This window comes from Lissotriton vulgaris, chromosome 5 (assembly GCF_964263255.1).
Source record: "Lissotriton vulgaris chromosome 5, aLisVul1.2, whole genome shotgun sequence".
Lineage (NCBI taxonomy): Eukaryota > Metazoa > Chordata > Amphibia > Caudata > Salamandridae > Lissotriton > Lissotriton vulgaris.
The window spans coordinates 1964292114-1964312627 of NC_141693.1; the positions used below are offsets into that span (position 1 = coordinate 1964292114).

At 51.0% G+C, this 20514-nt stretch overlaps 1 protein-coding gene across 1 annotated transcript in view; it reads right to left on the reverse strand.

The window, feature by feature from the left end:
• DDAH2 (DDAH family member 2, ADMA-independent) overlaps positions 1-20514 on the reverse strand; it is a 141293-nt gene that overhangs the window by 20915 nt on the left and 99864 nt on the right. Inside the window, exon 5 of the mRNA XM_086924657.1 lies at positions 14304-14447. Coding sequence (XP_086780783.1) covers positions 14304-14447 — 144 coding nt within the window. The remainder of the gene's footprint in view (positions 1-14303; positions 14448-20514) is intronic.

The window sequence follows — 20514 nt, forward strand, 5'->3', positions numbered from 1 at the left end:
CACCCTGAATGTTTATTTTTTGATGAAATAGGAGTCTGACCTCTGTCCATATGTGTCATGAATGGACGCCGATTAGACTTGGTGCAAACACAGTAGAAATACCCACATACTTACTTCACGGTAATAGACTTCTGACTTTGACCAATGAGCATAAACACCCAGGTGCTAGGATTGCGGGTGAATTCGAATGTAAAAATCTCTCCTCCTGTCAGTTCCCTAAAACTTGTTTTTACCCCTTCAAAGATATACGACCATCGGAGGAGAAGGGTCGGACGTGACACACAGCCTGGCTGCAGATCATGGGACACATGTGACCTCGACCAAAGGTGGAGCCAGAGCACAGCAGGAATACGGGACGAGGCAGCACTCTCCAATGTGGTAAACGACAGGATGGAAGGCTGTCCTGAAGCCCTCTGTCCGCCTACCCACGCGTGCCTGAAGCCTCCGTCCCCCTTTTCAAGCCCGGTTGATGGGCCTGCCCGCTTGTTATCCCATTGCTCCCTTGGTCCTTTGGTGTGTCCCAGGAAATCTGGCCCCACTCCTCTCTCTCTCTCTCTCTCTCTCTCTCTCTCTCTCATCGACTACTGAACCATACCCTCTTTTCCACGTGACTTTTTGTCAAAAGGAAGAACAGCATTTAGGTGGAAATGGGGTTACGCCACAGGAAATAGGTGCCGAGCATAAGGCGCCACTAAAAGGATTGGTTAGGGAACAGGACTGTGGTCTAACAGCAGAGGACTGACCGCACCCTGCAACGCGTAAGGATGGATCCGAGCTGGACCTATAGCTCCACCGCCGGTGCTCAACAGCGCCAACGAAAGGACACGGACTAGAGCCTACCAGTGATGGCTCACTGCTAAAAAGACACTGTGACGAAGAGATCTTATTTGGACTGAATTCCTCCCTCAATTACTTGGTCAAAATGTTCATTGGTCACATTTTTGAGAAAGTCAGAAGCATTTATGCTATGTAGTACGTTTGAACGTTAGGAACCCAACAAGTGCAACTTCCTATATGCTGCATTCTGCCAATCACATTTACTGCTCATGGTTGTATGCAATCTGCTAGAACTGACAAACGATATTTCCTCAACGACACATGTTTATATGTACGCCCATTGACTAGGAAGAATAGGAAAATTAACTTTGTTATGTAAAAAGCGGCGACTGTGGAAAAATAACGAAATTGATGTACATAAGCAGCGTTCATTTGTCCTTTCCCATTCCCTCCCCTGTACGTTAACCCACTCCGCCAGTAAAGCCCGTGCCCACATGTACCTGATAGCCATTTTTTTAGGCACCATGGCCTTTTGCCCGCTCATCGGAATCCCCGGCTTCCCTCCTGCGCGTATTTGAACCCCCCCCCCCTCTCACATACATAGACCATGAAACCCTCTCCCTCTGCGCGACCCTGCTATGAAAAACAACCCTCCTGCTTGACCCAGGCAAAGTCCCCCATTTCCTCTTGAAGAAGCATCCCACGCCTTAGCTGACATAACCCCCCCAGCTGCATCTGACTGCCCCCGTTCTCTCATGTGCGGGTCATAAGACCTCTCTCTCTGTGCGACTCTGTCCCTGTGCGCACCCTGGCTCTCCCCTCCTCCCTCACATGGGCAAGTCATAAACCTCCTTCTTCTGCAAGACCCTGTCCTTGGGAGCCACAGCCGCACCTGACCAGCACCTCCTTTCCTTTCATGAATAACCCCTCTGTTAGTGAACCCTCCCTCCGCGATGGACTGTCCACACGTGTCCGAGGCCATCGCCTAAGCCGGAAGATACTGTTTATTGCCCCTTATTGTATGGAGTCACTCCTCTTCAAAGAACCCACTATTGATCCTAGCTTCCCCACCCCTTGGGATACGATCAGGCGCACACATCCTAATCATCAGCGGAACACTCAGCTGTGTGATTGCCCCTTCTCTTATCGACGGTTCAAGGGTCTCTATTGTGGATTCATGTGGGGTGGGATCGACACGAGGATAACGGGAATGTCTTTTCCTTGTTTCACAATGTCATTATTGTAATAAGGAGTGTTTTGTAAGGTATAAAAGGCGATGTCTCAGAACACTTGTCAGAGCACCTCCCGAAAGACACTGTGTTTCGTGTCCGAAATGACAGGCTCTCCTCATGAGAAATAAAACTCTGTTCTTGTGATTCCTGCTTCCAGCGCCCGTCTCTTTATTTGGTAACTACTTAGAATGGGAACTAAGAGGCGACTTGCGCCAGCAGCCCGGGCATCGATAGTAATTTGGGCTCACTTTCCACACTCTGAAGAATGAAGGAGAGAAGAGGTTGGGGAGGGGGGTAGGAAACCCAACAAAACACAGTGTCCGACGTCCGGCTGGGTAGGAGACGGCTCCCAGCGGTATGGGGATCTTTCCCAGTCCTCCGCTATGTGTGACTCCCTTGTCGCTGTGGACTCTCTCAGCGGGGTCTCAGACTCCAGGGAATAAATGCTGGATCCATCCCCAACAAGGGGAGTAGGAGTGCTTTGGAAAAGGGAACACTTATGGAGGCCATTTTAGGGACAGTCGGGCTGGTAGAGAAAGACCCTCACTGTAGAAGGGGAAATGTGAGTTGGGTCATTGGTTAAGTATTTCTGCGTTATAGCCAGGGGGAGAGACGGCGACCATGATAGGATCAGTCGGGGCAACTCTAGTATCCCTCTTAGTTGCTTGTAATGCTAAACGAGGACTTCCTTGGAGGCCTGAGCTGTTGCTGCTATTTCAAACAATGATTAGGCCTTTAGGCTGTAGAGGCTAAAGGGGCCTCCCTTAGGGTGATTGTTTTTGTCCCCTGGCGACGATCTTCTGTAGATGCCATTTTGGGGTCAGGCGCGTTTCACAAAAGGCTAACGGAGAGTATTGATTTCAATTGCCCTTAGAATCTAAAGGATGACACAGTGCACTATCCCGCAGTCCTCTATGAGAGAACATGCCCCCCCCCCCCAAAAAAAAAATTAAGGTCCGAGGGACCCACAGGGACTGATGATCTTCATCCAAAGAGGGAGTGCGCTCTCACTGGCAGTGTGCCACCCATGCAGCGTATACTGGGCTCTCGATTGCCCTCCAGTCCTTTTGGCTCCCCCTCTGCCACTGCCTTGGGACCCTCGTGCGTCTCTCTTTTGGGCCCCGGGGAAGCCTACTCACGAGGTCCTTGTGTCCATACTTCTCAGTCGCACGGCAAAGTTATTTCCTGGTCAGGCACCCCTTCAGGCTCTATTACTCAGGCATTAAAAAGGCGCTACATCGCCATAGGGGGGATATGACAATGCTGCTTCAGCCTTCTTCTTGGAGGGGGTTCTCAGAAACCCAGGAGCTAGATGGGACAGCACTAGGCTGGCTCGAGCCGCCCGTGACCCGACCATCCACAGCCTCCATAGTCCCACGCCATTGCTGCAGCTCACGTGCATGAGGTGCAGATTTCCTGGTGACTTTGCCTGGACTCCTGGTGTAGCAGCAACTGGTGAGTGGGTGAGAAAGTGTGTATGTATGACTCTGCTTCCGATACTTGAGGAGGTAGGGGCAGACTCATACATTATACAGCACTAAGAGCTGGCTGCAACTTGTACAGAAGGCGCTTGGCGTGTCTGGATCTTGGCACTCGTGACGTGTGGCTTACAACACCCCACCTTTCCTTACAGAGGAGAGATTGATGGGCCCTAAAGCAGGCAAGGGGAAAATGTCCCCCAAAGCCACTAACTACAGAGAAGTGGGCCCCTCACTCCCCTGGGCCCCACTGCCACTGCACCTGCTGCACTAGTGATATCCAAGCCGGTGCTCACAAGGTATACCTTGGAGGGTGTATTCGTGGGTCAGGTACAGACGGCTCCCAAGGCTTGGGAACAAAGAGAGGAAATAGACACCATCTTTGCTGACATCTTTGTGTGATTTTCAACTTTTAACAAATATTTTGAAGCCAACTAGGAGATGTCAGCAGTCAAAGAGGCTATAATCAAAACGTACTTCCGGTACTTAGCAAAATATGTGGAAAAATTACTCTGAAACTTCATGTGGTCTTTAGGCGTGTCTAGGTGGGTTGATCTCCATTCTGGATTGGTGGAAAGGGTGGCAGGGGCGTGGTATACATGTGCTTGCAATGCAGAATATGTACGACTGACCATGGGCGAATGAACATCAGGCAGGCTTCGCATCTGCTGCTCAGGCGATTATGCCTGTGTATCCCGCAGCCTTTCACCCCCGCATGTTATTACAACGCGGTCGTTACCACGACAGCATTGTAACAATGCATACCAAGTCATAACGACGACTTGCGGAGGGGGGCGCTGGATGTTGGAATAGTATAATTTACTATTCCAACTTCAGTCTGTGCAGACAGTAGGGAAGGTGTTGGATTTTTAATCCAACACCTTTTCCCCCTTCCGCAAGTTGTTGTTACGACTTGCAGGGTAATGGTATGCATTATTACAATGCGGTCGTGCTAACTACCGCGTTGCATCAACATGCGGGTGACAGTTTCATGGTGACGGTTGTTCACCACTCAGGCATGCGTCATCCTCCTAAAATGAGTAAAACTCAGAAAAATAGCCAAGAACGTGAATGCACCTGTAAAAGATATCAGCATAAAGAAGTGGACTGGGGAAGTGACGCAGGTTCTTGACAGAAAGTTCATGCGTCCCAGGTCATCGCTTCCAATGGGAGTGTCTGCAACCCTCCATTCCTGAAAGGAGGACGCCCCTGGACACTTCCACAGCCAGAGTCCAGACATTTACTCCCGAGTCTCACTGTTCCCAAGAGGTGGCCGGTGACACTAGAAACGACCTATGGATACAGATACAACTGAAGAACAAACTGGGGGCAGCTCGCTACACTGAATCCAGGGGGCTTCGCGAGAGTGGATGAGGTCTGTCCAGTGAAATAAAAAAAACAAAGCAAATTCAAGTGGAGAAGAAAAAGCTCCAACTGAAGCCAAAGGACACCATTAGACACCAATAACCAGTTCCAAGATGCAACTAGAAACAACCAGATTTTTTGCAGAGCTGTACAGTAGGTGTCCAAGCGCCGGGTGACCGAAACCAGTGCAAGAGGGTTTTCTGACTGTTGAGGGGGCTTCCCACTTACACTGTGGGTGGAAGAAGCTTTTCGGGGACTCTCGTTAGGTTCGTATAGGGGGATCCAGAGACCACGCTCTGCAACATTATTCCTTCTAGATGGATCCTCGAGTCCGCGCATACGTCATTCTGGAACTTTCCGTTAAAGTTCTCCTCTGTGCAAGCCATCCGGTACTCATCCCTATTACATGCATGAGGCGTCAAACCGTGCACACTCTACTAAACATTGAATCTGGAGCACATAGTTTAGAAAGCAAGCCAGTGTGCCAGCCTTCAGAACAGAACAGCCCTGAGACCCTTGAAGGAAGGGTTCAGCACACGCTGGCAGCTCCAGGGAGACTCTTCTCCCACTCCAGGCATTGGTTGTATCCCACCAAAAACTGCACTCTAAGCTAGGCCCTTGTGAAATTTCCATTATGCTGGCGTAATCTTGTCTAATTAATGGCATTTTGCATTGCGCTTGTAATGTGAAATTCCTGCATTTACACTTTTATTCCTGGTGGCGTAATGAAAATCAGCAAAAATACTACCATGGAAGCACTTTTGCTTTTTGCGCTGTATTTTAGCGCCAAGTGTCATCGCATCTTAAATGGAAATGAGGACTCATTCATGCTAAAATAAAGCACTAAATGCTGGATTTTTATATTGCTCAATTTTGTACATTTTTTTTCTCGAAATTTCACGTACTTACGAGAAACAAATTATGCAAATTGCACATTTAAATTCTTCTCAACCGCCTTAATCCAATCCTCTACTCAACAATCCGCTGAGTCAACAGTAAATGTTTCTGGCATGGACCCATGGGTCCCATCCCTAATAAATTCTAGTGCGGTGAAGCGCACCTTAAGAGACCTGTCAGGACTGAGCAAAAGATTAAAATATTTGCATGAATTAATAAAAGACCCTCAACATCTGTTGTGTTAGACCTCTTCTTTAGGTTTCAAGATTGCGTCATTTAGTATTATTGCCAATCTTGCTCTCCCCAGTGGAGAGGACAGTGCCTTCCTCGGCACGAGTTACAATAGAATGCGGCATCAGAGGACACCCAGGAGCTCAGACTCTCTGTTAACCTTCATTTTGGAGAACAGATAATAAAATGTCAAGTCTAAAATGTCGGAAGCCATTCAACTTCATTGTAAGCATCGAAAAACCAGTTTACTCCCGACGCTCCGAAAGTCCGAATATTAACTCCTCATTTAAAAAAGTATTTACCTTTCTGACATATTTTTAGAGGCGTTTTAGCATTTCTCTGGGTTTAAAAGACTGAAAGTGGCGTGTGTGACGCACCGGAGACGTCAGACAGAGGCAAGTAAGAATGTCCATCCATGCAGCGCGCGGCTGGGCGGTCTGCGTGCGAAGGGCAGGTGGACCAGCGCGCGCACTTCTTATCTTTGGCCGCTTGATGGCAGCAGCGCTCTTCACACAAAGGCGGCGGGAGGCATGTTTGTGTTTGGACAAAAATGAATTGTTTGTTGAAGGTCAAGAGAAGGATACGAGGTGAGGGCGGGTGCGGGGATGTGGGTGTGGTTTCTGCAGCGGTCAGACAGGTACAGTTTGGTTCGTTCAGGTTCGTGGGACAGGCCTCCTGCCACAGGAGCTTGACATCTTTAGTTTTTTGTTGTTTTTCCCACCCCTGGCCCCACGGAAACTCCCGTGATGGGCCCCGTGCCGGCTCGCACAAGTCATGCTTCATGCTCGTGGATTTAATGACATCAGCGTGGTCACGAGGATGGGTCATATGCCTTGCGGCTCTTAAAACACGAGGAACACAACATGTGAAAAATAATCAATTGAGTGAGTGTACGGTGGCCCGTGTGTGCCCCCGTGATCATGGCCACTTCCAGCAACTGAAACAAAACTTCAAAATAAGTCACTGCCTGTTCATCTCCTGGTGGGGTGGACAGTTGTCGGAGGTACACAGGTTGTACAACCCATGAACAGGGTGGAACACGGATAACCTATCTCTAACCAACTGGGTCCCGGGTGAAAGTGGGCTGGGCAGCATCTTTGCAAGTGTCATGTGGGCTAGGGGGGCCCGGGTCTAGGAGGGGTGGGGATGTTTGGGGGCTCTCTAATGAGGTTTTCCCCGAGTCGTTGAGGGCTGGGGTGCCCTCTCTAGTCAGGGTGTCCTTGAGTCAAGTCAGGCTGGGGTGCCCTCACTAGTCCGGGTGTCCTCGAGTCAAGGCAGGCTGGGGTGCCCTCTCTCGTCAGGGAGTCCTCGAGTCAAGGCAGGCTGGGGTGCCCTCTCTAGTCCGGCTGTGTCTGGGTCAAGGCGGGCTGGGGCAGCCTCTCTGGTGAGTTGTCCCCGGGGCAGGGAGGGCGGAGGTCCCTCTTCAGTCACCTGTCCCCGGTGTAGTAGGGGGGCTCGGGGTGTACTCGGGGACTATACGTGGTCACTGGCCGGCCTAATACCTCGGCCTAACCTTCAGCGGGGACTTACGGGATGCTCACACGTCACACCAGTACTCCGGTCTGTGGCGTCAGCCACGAGCGCGGACGTCACCTTTATTATATATACCTCCTGGACCGTGCCCAGGAGGTTGAGTGTGATACAATGTTGTGGGCAGGCCGGGTGGTTCACTACATCCCTCCTTATCCATATTTGTTCAAACAAGAAACTAAAATAACAAATTAACAAAATGAACGAACATAATGAACAGTTATGCCACCAAGTCTCTGGAGGTTCCTTTGCTTCCAATGTTCCTGAACACAGAAAGTCTCTCAGCTTTTGGCTTGGTCGGGGGTGATTTGGCAGCTGATATGGATGTCCTCGCTGGGAAACCATTTCTGCTGACGACCTTGTTGTTTCTAGCCCCTGTCTTTGTACCTCCATCTCTCTCTCTCTCCATCTTGTGCCTGTTCTTCCGTTGATGTTGCTCCACTCTCTGCTGTTTCACTCCGATCCTTCTGGGAGCTTCCGGCTCCCTTTCTTCGTAGTGTTCCTGTGCGGGCAGTACTAGCTTTTTAAACCAGGACACATTTCTCGCTATTCTCCTATGGATGTCCTTGCTGGTTTCCCAGCGAGGACATCCATAGCAGCTGCCAAATAACCCCCGACCAAGCCAAAAGCTGAGAGACTTTGTGTTCAGGAACATTGGAAGCAAAGGAACCTCCAGAGACTTGGTGGCATAACTGTTCATTATGTTCGTTCATTTTGTTAATTTGTTATTTTAGTTTCTTGTTTGAACAAATATGGATAAGGAGGGATGTAGTGAACCACCCGGCCTGCCCACAACATTGTCTCACACTCAACCTCCTGGGCGCGGTCCAGGAGGTATATATAATAAAGGTGACGTCCGCGCTCGTGGCTGACGCCACAGACCGGAGTACTGGTGTGACGTGTGAGCATCCCGTAAGTCCCCGCTGAAGGTTAGGCCGAGGTATTAGGCCGGCCAGTGACCACGTATAGTCCCCGAGTACACCCCGAGCCCCCCTACTACACCGGGGACAGGTGACTGAAGAGGGACCTCCGCCCTCCCTGCCCCGGGGACAACTCACCAGAGAGGCTGCCCCAGCCCGCCCTGACCCAGACACAGCCGGACTAGAGAGGGCACCCCAGCATACCCTGACGAGAGAGGGCACCCCAGCCTGCCTTGACTCAAGGACACCCTGACTAGAGAGGGCACCCCAGCCTGACTTGACTCAAGGACACCCTGACTAGAGAGGGCACCCCAGCCTGACTTGACTCAAGGACACCCGGACTAGAGAGGGCACCCCTGCCCTCCACGACTCGGGGACAACCTCATTAGAGAGCCCCCAAACCTCCCCCACCCTTCTCGACCCGGGCCCCCCAGCCCACATGACATTTGCAAAGATGCTGCCCAGCCCTCTTTCACCTGGGACCCAGTAGGTTAGAGATAGGTTATCTGTTTTCCACCCTGTTCATGGGTTGTACAACCCGTGTACCTCCAACAACTGTCCACCCCACCAGGAGATGAACAGGCAGTGACTTCTTTTGAAGTTGGGTCTATGGCCATGGGATGGTGAGACAGGTAATCCGCCGTGTTGTTAACTCCTTGCCGGTATACCACCTCAAAGTTGTAGTGCTGGATCTGTACGGCCCACCTTCCAATGAGTGGTGGTCCACTTCTTGCAGTCCCGGTAAACAAAGGAACCAGTGGCTTGTGGTTAGTCACTACTTTGAACTTGTGCCACACAGATATATGTCGAAGTGCTGACAGGCCCATCGTATCGACAACGCCTCCCTCTCGATCTGTGCATACCTAGTCTCCACAAGCCCTGCTGGTGTTGAAATGTAAATGTTATGCATTCATTCTGCTAGTGCATTGCTCTGTGTAAAGTTAGCATTCGCAGCACCATTTTAAGTTGAGCCGCCATCTTTAGCCATGATTGAAACTAATTTCTGTCTCTCTTTGTCTGCCTCATCAGAAAACAGCTGCAATATTCTTTTTTCTGTATTCCTCCAAGGTTGAGCTTTGCTGTGCTAATGAGTAAATTGTTTTTGTCATCACATACCTTTCTTGCTAGATAGGCCTGCTCCCACCTGTAGACCGGTGGGTGCAAGGCCGAGTAACCTTGGCTCTGAGATAACATGTACCTGGTCCTGGGATTGCAACTCGTCCTTCTGTATCTCCATTGTTCACTAGCTACCAACTGGAAATTTCCAGTCTGGGAGAGTCTTTAGTGATCCTGGAAATGTACATTATACGTAGTCCTGTTGGTAGAAGTCAGTCCCTCTGCAGCAATCTAAGGAGACAGGTCAGACCGGACTCCACTCAAGTGTACTTTCAATAAATATCTTTGGTTTGTATTCTCTATTGTTGGACTGACTCTTCATTTGTGAGGAAGGCTGAGAGGTGGTCGCGAGTGACCCAAGTGACTCTAATCGGGTCACTTCCTTCATTGGCATATGCTATGGGCACCCATTCTTCACTGACATCTTGCTGAAGTAACGCCCCCAGGCTAGCGTCCACTGCCAGTTCGGTGGGGCATCCTGGTTTAAAATACAACACCGTCGCCCCCTGCAGCAGTGCTCTTTTGATGTCCTGAAATGCTTTCATGGCCTCACTAATCTTGAAAGACCTCCGCCGCTGACGATACCCATAGCTGAGTCTCTTAAACCTTCTCAATCAAACATGTGTAGAAAATGTAGTGATGTAGCGACTGGCCTCATCAAACAGCAACCTATGGTATCCCAAAGTGAGATCGACCTTCAAGAACCACTTTGCACCATTTATGTCTGCCACGATCTCGTCTATTGTAGGGGTGATGTGCCTTTCTCTTCTGATGGCTTTGTTCGGCAAGCGCATATTAACGCCAAACCTTATGGCACCCGGTTGTTTCGGTCCAACCTCCGGGTGCCATAAGGTTGTGCGTTGATATGCGCTTTGCCGAACAAAGCCATCAGAAGAGACAAGATGGTCTTTCAAGACGCCATTCGCGGAGCCCTCTCTGGTCTGGTAGAGGTGATAAATGTCAGTGATGATGTGCTGATATTTTCAAAGTCCCTCGAAGGGCACCATGAACGTCTGCGAGCTACACTCCAAAGGCTAGTAGACCAAGGACTAACGCCTCATAAAGAAAAGTGTAAGTTCCATGCCAACATCTGGACCATCTTAGAATTCAGTGGACTCCTCAACAACAGACGTTGCATATCAGTCTTCTGGCAAATACAGCAGGATGATGGCGCTACAAGGCATTACAAGTTTTTTCAGAAAACATTCCTAGAACCAGATGTGCCACCCATCTTGCCCTGAAGGCGTCTGTGGTTATGGGCAATTGTGGCTGGGGATGGAGGAAAAACCTGTCCAGTAGCAGGTTCTTGTTCTAGCACTGTAGACCCGGCGAAAGTGGAGGTGATTCGGGCTGCAGCAACTCCCCAGAAACAAAAATAAAGGAGAAGCTTCTTGGGGATGGCGAACTATTGCGGCCAGTTCATTCCACACCTGCCCACGATATCAGAACCGCTGAGAGCGCTCACCTAGAAGGACATAAAGTAGCTACGTAAAGTAGCAGTGGACAAGTGAGGTCGCAAAAGCATTTCAGGACTTCAAAGAACTGTAGCTCCTGCAACAGTGACTCCTGTTGTTTGTGCTGAACATTGGGCTCCAACAACACTAGATCTTCTCAGAGCAGTGAAATGAAGTCCTGGAGAGTTGTCATTCGCCACCGTCCCAAGCATCCGCTGAACGACCACAGGCGGAAGATCCTTCTCCCACCTCGCCGCAAAGACCTGGAACACCCTCCCCGCCCACCTGCGTCAGACCTAGGACCTGCTGACCTTCAAGAGACTCCTCAAGACATGGCTGTTCGACCAGTAGCTGCCACCCCCCTCAGCACCTTGAGACCCTCACAGGCGAGTAGTGCGCTCTACAAATGCTTAATTGATTGAAGTGCTCAGAGATGATTTACTGGTTGAGAAGGCACAGGTGGAGCATCAGCTCTATTGTCCCATCCTTTCCAGGGATTAGGAAGTGCTCTTCAGTGATGATGAGGTAGAACAGGTTCCATCTCTCCCTACTGTAGCATCGTTTGCACTTCCTCTTGTAATATTTTATTTTACAGGCTTATATAGCGCTGGCGTCGACTCCCATAGGAGCATCTCCGCGCTTTTGGCATCTGCTACATTGCGGTCAGGAGAACGTAAGCTGTCTAGGAAGTGAAAAGGAGTGTTTTTAGCATTTTCCTAAAAGGAAGGTATTCAGTACATAGCCTCAAGGTGTTGGGAAGGCTGTTCCAGAGAGACGGGCCAGCTATTGAGAGAGCTTTACTGCCCTGTCTTGCCTTCTTAGCCCTGGGTACTTCTAGAAGGCCCTGTTCGCTCGAGCGAAGTGAACGGGAGGGTTTGTAGGGGAGGAATTTAGTGGCCAGATATGCAGGACCCATACTATTAAGACTTTTATGTATGGTACAGCATACCTTAAATTTTGCCCTCTGTCTGACAGGTAGCCAATGGAGTTTTTCCATTAGGGGTTTAGAGGGTGAACGGGGGGGTGCATTTAAGACTAGGCGGGCAGCCGTATTCTGGACTACCTGCAGTCTTGCCATGACTCCCTCATTGGCAGCTAGCAACAGGCCGTTACAATAGTCTAGACGACTCATGACTAGGGCTTGTACCAGTGTCCTTCTACTGGCAGGAGGGGGAAGATTTTACGTAGCATGCCAATTATGTGGAAGCAGGATCCCACCACCTGGTTGGCATGTTGCTTGAGGGAAAGTTCCTGGTCCAGCCGGACCCCCAGGTTCTTAACAGTTGGTTTTGGCTCTGGTACTGGGCCAAGGTCTTGTGGCCACCAGTCCGGAGTCCAGAGTCGTCTTGCCCCCCCAAACAACATGACTTCCGTCTTTCCAACATTGCATTGTAAAAGTTGGAAGACATCCAGTGTGCCACTGCTTTCATTCCCAGGGAGAATGAGTTCCTAACCTCGGGTGTCATGGTTTTAAAGGGAAAGAGGAGTTGAGTGTCATCCGCATAGGATATTGGAACAAATCCATATGCTCTCAAGATGTTAGCCAGGGGTGCCACGTATATGTTGAAAAGAGTTGGGCTCAGGCATGAGCCCTGTGGCACCCCCTTGGTGATCTCAACTTCCTCTGACCGAACATTGCCCATGGTTACCTGTTGGGTCCGTTTGGTTAGGAAACTTCTTATCCATTCGAGGGCATCATCTTTCAGGCCGATGTTCTCCAGCCTGGCCATGAGAATAGAATGAGATACGGTGTCAAACGCCGCAGACAGATCTAGTAGTACCAGGATGACGGAGAAACCCCTGTCCTGGTACATATGCAGATCGTCTGCGACTGACATTAAAGCGGTCTCCGTACTATGTTTGGGCCTGAAGCCGGATTGTGATGGGTCCAGTACCCCTGCAGACTCAATGTATCTCGACAGGTGTTTATTCACATGTTTTTCTGTGATTTTGCCCAGGAAGGGGAGTAAGGATATTGGTCTGAGATTGCTAAGCTCATTCCAGGGAATGGTGGTATTTTTCCTGAGTGGTTTGACCAATGCCTTTTTCCATCCAAGAGGGACTTGCCCCGTGCTAAGTGAGAGATTTATTAGTCTCTGGATGGTAGGTCCTAGATCTTTAGCTAGAGTGGGCATAATACGTGCAGGAATAATGTCTGTGGGTGAGCCACTCTTTATCTGGGACGTGAGTGCCAGTAATTCCTCAATCTGAATAGGGGGAAATACAGAGAGGGAGTTCTCAGGAGGGGGTGGACTACCAGGGTTTATTATGGGGTCATTTGTAGTTCTGTGTGTCGAGTTGGAGAGTAGGATTTTGTCATATATGGCATCGTTTTTTTGGGTAAAGAAGTGGGAGATGTTGTCACACAATTGTTGTGAGGCCACTTCCGGACTTTCACAAGCTGTGGGCTTAGTAAAGGTCAAGAGGATCTGGTATAGGGTCTTGGAATTATTGCCGGCCGCCAGAAGCTGTGTAGCTATGTGCTAGCGTGGTTGGATACTGGGTAGTGTGGTGTGAAATTCTAGACAATAGCCCTGGACTACAACGGATAGCACCCACTCTTCTGAGGTTATCTGGTCGCACTGAGGAAGCTCTAACCCTATTCTAACCCTCACAGACATTGCATGATCAGTGGGGACCGTGATAGGTCTTTATTTTGAGTCAGAGAACACATGTTGGGTACTCAAGCTTTTTCTAAGCTGTCTCCTTAGTGTACACCCCTAGAATACACAGGGTGCCCTCAGCAAATAATTTTCCTTTTTACTCAAGATCACATACTTTTTAAGAACCCACTCCCATATGGTTAATTTGTAAATAAATAAGTGCCAAGGCTCTCATCGGGAGGCAGCCTGCACCATCCTCCTGTCTCCTGATAGTACTGCCCAAAACAGAACCAGCTACTTACCATGAAACCCTACAAGTGGGGAAGAGGCTGTGGCGTAATGGCAGAGCTGCCGATTTTGGGCCTGGGGAACCAGGTTCAAATCTTGGCGTGGCTCAACTTCCTGTGAATCTGGGCAAATAGCTTAATCTCCCCGAGCTTGCCAAAATGATGATGTTCTTAACTGATGCTATAAGTGCTAGTGTTGGTTATTAAGTGCCAGTGCTGAACACCAGAAACCACCGGGTCAAATGAAGCACTGCCCACTCCATTTTCATCTCTCCAGCATAAAGGATAGACACTCTGCTGTGCGAACATCCCTCATAACAAAAATAGGTGGCAACATTTGGATAAAGGATTTCAAATTGGAGTGTTTTTTTTCCTGGTGCGTCCCCCTCACGGAGCAGCCATTTTTCTCTTACCTGCACGCTCTCGGGGTACTCCTCGCTGCTGCGGTGCACAAGGACGCTGCTCTTCTGACCCACTCGCGCGTAGATGCAGTTGGCGGCTGGGTCGTCCGGCACAGTCAGAGTCTCATAGTGGTGGTCGGTGAGCTGCTCCATGGTCTGTGGGTAACAAAATAAAGTGCGTGAAACAGTATGACCGAAACCCCCTTAAAAAATCTACAGATTCACACGGCGCCACCAGCAGGCAGAAGCAAAAACAACAAGCGGGGCACATGCAAGGCAGTATTTGACTGTCTTACGTATTGCAACAGTGACACTCACTGGACAATCAGAGTGTGGCATTGTTGGTGAAATTATGTCTGGATGTACAGAAACAGATTATAGTAGGCACTATAACTTCTGCTTAACTTGTTAAAAAAAAAAAAAAAAGAAGTGTCGGGGATCTCGACAGGAAGCTGCTGCTGCTTACCTCACACATTGCCACTGACATGGTGCCAATGATGGTAAAACACAGTTACTAACCATCACACTCGTACAAGTGTGATAGTTCAGACTATTTCAGGCCCCCAAAGCTATAAGAATGGCTTGGGCGGCAGGTAATAGTCATTTTTAATGTATATAGAATTAATAATTAACTGTTGATGTGGTCTTCTTTAAATTATACAGGCGGCGCCACCTTGTGGCAGACTGTCACAAGCACCAGTGTTGGGAAATTAAGTTCCAGTACAGAGCACAAGAAACCTCTGGCTCAAATTAAGCACTGGCTAGAATGGGACATCAGTTTAATCTCCATCACCCTGCTCTACTCCACATTAGTCTTGTTCTTATGTGTTCTACCTTCTGCCTTCTTTCTAAATAGGCTCCATGTTATGGTCCAGTGGCTTAAATAGAATCTGGCAGACGTATAGTGTTTTAAATATGGTTTGCGAAAATAAACTCCTTCTGGGCTTAATTATTAGAAAATCTGCTCTCACTGGAGCAATATCTTTGTACACGAGGTTTAGGCCGTGATGAGATTTTTATTATCAATGTTCTGAAATACTACGAGCTCCACAGAAGGACTTTCCAGATTCCATAACAGACTTCCTGTTCCTATTATACCCTGCAGCAACAAACACATCTCGGCGACACGGGGGCTGAGGGTCGCTTCATCTTGAGACCATTTGAGTTCAGGTTGAGCCGCATGTATGTATGCATGTATGTATGTATGTATGTATATGGTATTTGTATAGCGTGAACGTAGACAGATGGCAGCAGAACGGGGCAAAGGGTGAAAGACAAGCACAAGGTGAGCGCGCTGCAGTTTGTCCATTGGCCAGTGGGAGGCACTGTGATGTCAGTCTACATCAGAGAGGGAATCGAGCAAAGAAAGTCAGTTGTGAACTACGAGGCACCAATCCTTGGGGTCTGTCATTAATTAATTCAACATGCATGTTGTGTAGAACTAGTTACAAACAGTAATGACAATCCAAGTATCACATGTGAGGAGGTGGGAGCTGAAATCCAGGTACTCTCAGTCTGAGGAGACTGCTTTGAGGAATAAGAGACCTCAAATCATGGTGGGTGCAAAGGAAAGGAGGCTCACAAATCTGATGGGGTTGAGGGAGTGCAGTTTCTGGCTGTGGTTGGTGTTGAGAGCAGCACTTTCCATCATGGTGGTAGTGGAGAGGGCAGTTTCTGATTGTGGTGGGCATTGAGGGAGGGCACTTTTAGATTGAGGTGGTTGTTGGAGGACAGTTTCGCTTCCAGTAGGGTGCTAAAGGAGGGCAGCGATCAGACGAGGGGGAGGGGTTGCTGAGGGAGCGAGTATTAGGTCCACCCACAGCCCTCACTAGGAGTATCAGAGGCAACATGATAGAGGGAGACCTCAGAGGAACCTCAACTGTAGGGTCATCAGAGACTGGGGGGAGGTTGTAGGGATCCCGGAGACAGAGGGAGGTTGTAGGGACCCCGGAGGCTGAGGGAGGATGTAGGGACCCCGGAGGCTGAGGGAGGATGTAGGGACCCCAGAGGCTGAGGGAGGATGTAGGGACCCCAGAGGCTGAGGGAGGATGTAGGGACCCCGGAGGCTGAGGGAGGATGTAGGGACCTCGGAGGCTGAGGGAGGATGTAGGGACCCCGGAGGCTGAGGGAGGGACCCCGGAGGCTGAGGGAGGATGTAGGGACCCCGGAGGCTGAGGGAGGATGTAGGGACCCCAGAGGCTGAGGGAGGATGTAGGGACCCCGGAGGCTGAGGGAGGATGTAGGGACCTCGGAGGCTGAGGGAGGATGTAGGGACCCCGGAGGCTGAGGGAGGGACCCCGGAGGCTGAGGGAGGATGTAGGGACCCCGGAGGCTGAGGGAGGATGTAGGGACCCCAGAGGCTGAGGGAGGATGTAGGGACCCCAGAGGCTGAGGGAGGATGTAGGGACCCCAGAGGCTGAGGGAGGATGTAGGGACCCCGGAGGCTGAGGGAGGATGTAGGGACCTCGGAGGCTGAGGGAGGATGTAGGGACCCCGGAGGCTGAGGGAGGGACCCCGGAGGCTGAGGGAGGATGTAGGGACCCCGGAGGCTGAGGGAGGATGTAGGGACCCCGGAGGCTGAGGGAGGATGTAGGGACCCCGGAGGCTGAGGGAGGATGTAGGGACCCCGGAGGCTGAGGGAGGATATAGGGACCCCAGAGGCTTGGGGAGGATGTAAGGACCCCAGAGGCTGAGGGAGGATGTAGGGACCCCAGAGGCTGAGGGAGGATGTAGGGACCCCAGAGGCTGAGGGAGGATGTAGGGACCCCGGAAGGCTGAGGGAGGATGTAGGGACCCCGGAAGGCTGAGGGAGGATGTAGGGACCCCGGAAGGCTGAGGGAGGATGTAGGGACCCCGGAGGCTGAGGGAGGATGTAGGGACCCCGGAGGCTGAGGGAGGATGTAGGGACCCCGGAGGCTGAGGGAGGATGTAGGGACCCCGGAGGCTGAGGGAGGATGTAGGGACCCCGGAGGCTGAGGAAGGATGTAGGGACCCCGGAGGCTGAGGGAGGATGTAGGGACCCCGGAGGCTGAGGGAGGATGTAGGGACCCCGGAGGCTGAGGGAGGATGTAGGGACCCCGGAGGCTGAGGGAGGATGTAGGGACCCCGGAGGCTGAGGGAGGATGTAGGGAACCCGGAGGCTGAGGGAGGATGTAGGGACCCCGGAGGCTGAGGGAGGATGTAGGGACCCCCGAGGCTGAGGGAGGATGTAGGGACCCCGGAGGCTGAGGGAGGATGTAGGGACCCCGGAGGCTGAGGGAGGATGTAGGGACCCCGGAGGCTGAGGGAGGATGTAGGGACCCCGAAGTCAAGGAGTAGCAGGAATAGGGTGACTCCGAGAGCCTACAGAGAGCTTTGCACAGGGTTCTCCACCCCAATAAAAGAAGCCCTTCTGTGGAGCCTGCGACAAACGAGAAGGTGCAATCCTGGCAGCGCACATTACTCTTTCTCTGGGTAAACGCCAAGAAGCCCATGAGATATGAACAAACATTTCTTTATTTACCACCCTCAGGAGGACAAGGGAAAGCACAAGGAAATGAGAAATAATTATGGTGAATGACACAGCAGGTCCCAGTGACTCAGACCTACCTTGTGATGCAGCTGAAAAGAAATTTGTAGGCTTCACTGCGCATGCGTAAAGCTCTCGAGAAAGGAACGGATGACCTCAGAGGCTAAAAGGGACTTCAGAGGCTGAGGGAGGTTGTAGTGACCTTAGCGGCTGAATGAAATTGTAGGGACCATGGAGGCTCAGGGAGGGTATACGGAGCACAGAGGCTGAGGCTGGGTGTAGGGACCTCAGATGCTGAGGGAGGTTGTACGGACCTAGGCGGCTGAGCGAAGTTGTAGGGACCTCAGTGGCTGAACCAGGTTGTAGGGACCTCAGCGGCTGAACAAGGTTGTAGGGACCTCAGCGGCTGAACAAGGTTGTAGGGACCTCAGCGGCTGAACAAGGTTGTAGGGACCTCAGCGGCTGAACAAGGTTGTAGGGACCTCAGCGGCTGAACAAGGTTGTAGGGACCTCAGCGGCTGAACAAGGTTGTAGGGACCTCAGCGGCTGAACAAGGTTGTAGGGACCTCAGCGGCTGAACAAGGTTGTAGGGACCTCAGCGGCTGAACGAGGTTGTAGGGACCTCATCGGCTGAACGAGGTGTAGGGACCTCAGCGGCTGAACGAGGTTGTAGGGACCTCAGCGGCTGAACGAGGTGTAGGGACGTCAGAGGCTGAGGGGGGTTGTAGGGACCGTGGAGGCTATGGGACATTATAGGGTTTACACCCCTGATATGGGAGAGTGCTATTTGGAGAAAGGTCACAGCACAGTCTCTGATGGTGAAAGAAGGCAGACATGAAACCAGAGATTGAGGGAGTGGGCAGCCTGGTGCACTGTACGGGACAAGAGAAGGTGACAGGCAGGGTCCCTGAGCAGGCACAAACCCAAAGTGAGGGTGCACCAGCACAAGAGCTTGAAAGTCATTCCAAATCATGCTTTGTGAAGAACCAAGGAGTTTGGCTCTCACAGCAGGTGGCCTTTCCCTGATGGGCGAGAGGGTAAGTGAGCCCCTCTCAGCCCTCAATGGGGGAGCAGGATGAACCGGGAGAAGCCTTACAGTCTTGGGGTGATATGAACTAGGTATAGGCTGGTGAACTGAACAGCAAGCGAAGGAAGCTGGCTCTCTATATAGTGCACTAAAGCAGGGCTCCCTGTCGAAAGGGAGTGCTGGGACAGTCGTCCAGCTGCAGCTTCAGGGACCATCTTGTACTTCCACCCCCTATGAACAGACTCCATAGCAGAACTTTACAAATGACATCGCAGACTTCTCACCAAATCAGTCTCTACCCCACACAGAAACTTGCATCTCAGCCACATAGAGTGCTGCAGTGCGGTTCTTCCCTCTGGGACAAGAGTCCCCTAGTGGTCAGGTGTCGTACCTGATGGACAGAGATCCCAGAAGGGACCTGGAGTCTGGCTCTTGGCCATAGGCAAGTGCTCTGGAGTCGATCTCCGTCAGAAGTCAAGGGTGGAGGAGGGTATTGAGATGCTGACATAAGTTAAACCATAAGGCTGGTAGTGTGAAGTATGACTGCGCACAAATGGAGCAGCGGAGGGGTGTAGGTGGGTGCAGTACAAAGCTCCCTTATAAGAAAATAAATATCCCTGGGAGCCCTCACGGACCACGTTAATAGTCACAATCTTAAAATGCAAGAGAGGACAGAGCAGGGCTCGAGTCGAGGATAGATGGATGTAGACGCTGTCCACCCACTATTTTCGGAGGGTAGACGCGTCTACCCTGCTGCAACACTGGGCGCTTTCAGCAGAGGTATAAGTTCCTGTCTTAATTCTCCCGGAATTCACAGAAACACGCTGAACTTATACAGCAGCGTGTGCACGTTGTTTGCTTTTGTTCGGAGTAGCAACGTGCAGGCGGGGAAGGGGCTGATCAGATGCAAGCTGGACCCATAACAAAGGCCAAAGTTAAGGAGCCATTAGGCCTTTTTTGTGGGAGTATCCTGGCTGGGAGCTATTGGAAACCTCACACCTGGATGCATGGAGGGGAAACAAAGTCTCACATCTTATCACTTCACAGGTACTTAAGAGAGGCATGCTTTTGACTTTGTTCAATACCTGGATATAAACATGGGTACTCACAAACTTTCTCTCGGGGGCCAAATTTACAGTGTGGTTTGTGTCCGAGGGCCGCACCGGTGGGCGTGGGGCCAGTGGGGGAGGGGGCGGGCTAGAGCAACAAAAAAACTGTGACCATGAAGGTGATCACAGGTCCCTGCAGCGGACGCCTTTGTCCACTGAGCCACCAAACCCGGCATGCACACATCTCTCTCTCTCTCTCTCTTTCTTTCGCTCTCTCTCTCTCTGTCTCCCTCCCTCTCTCTCCCTCTGTCTCTCCGTCTCACTCACTTGGACTGTCTCACTCCCTCTCACTCCCTTCCTCTCTCCCTCGATCTCACTCACTCTGACTGTCTCACTCCCATTGTCTCCCTCTCTCTGTCTCCCTCTCTCTGTCTCCCTCTCTCTGTCTCCCTCTCTCTGTCTCCCTCTCTCTGTCTCCCTCTCTCTGTCTCCCTCTCTCTGTCTCCCTCTCTCTGTCTCCCTCTCTCTGTCTCCCTCTCTCTGTCTCCCTCTCTCTGTCTCCCTCTCTCTGTCTCCCTCTCTCTGTCTCCCTCTCTCTGTCTCCCTCTCTCTGTCTCCCTCTCTCTGTCTCCCTCTCTC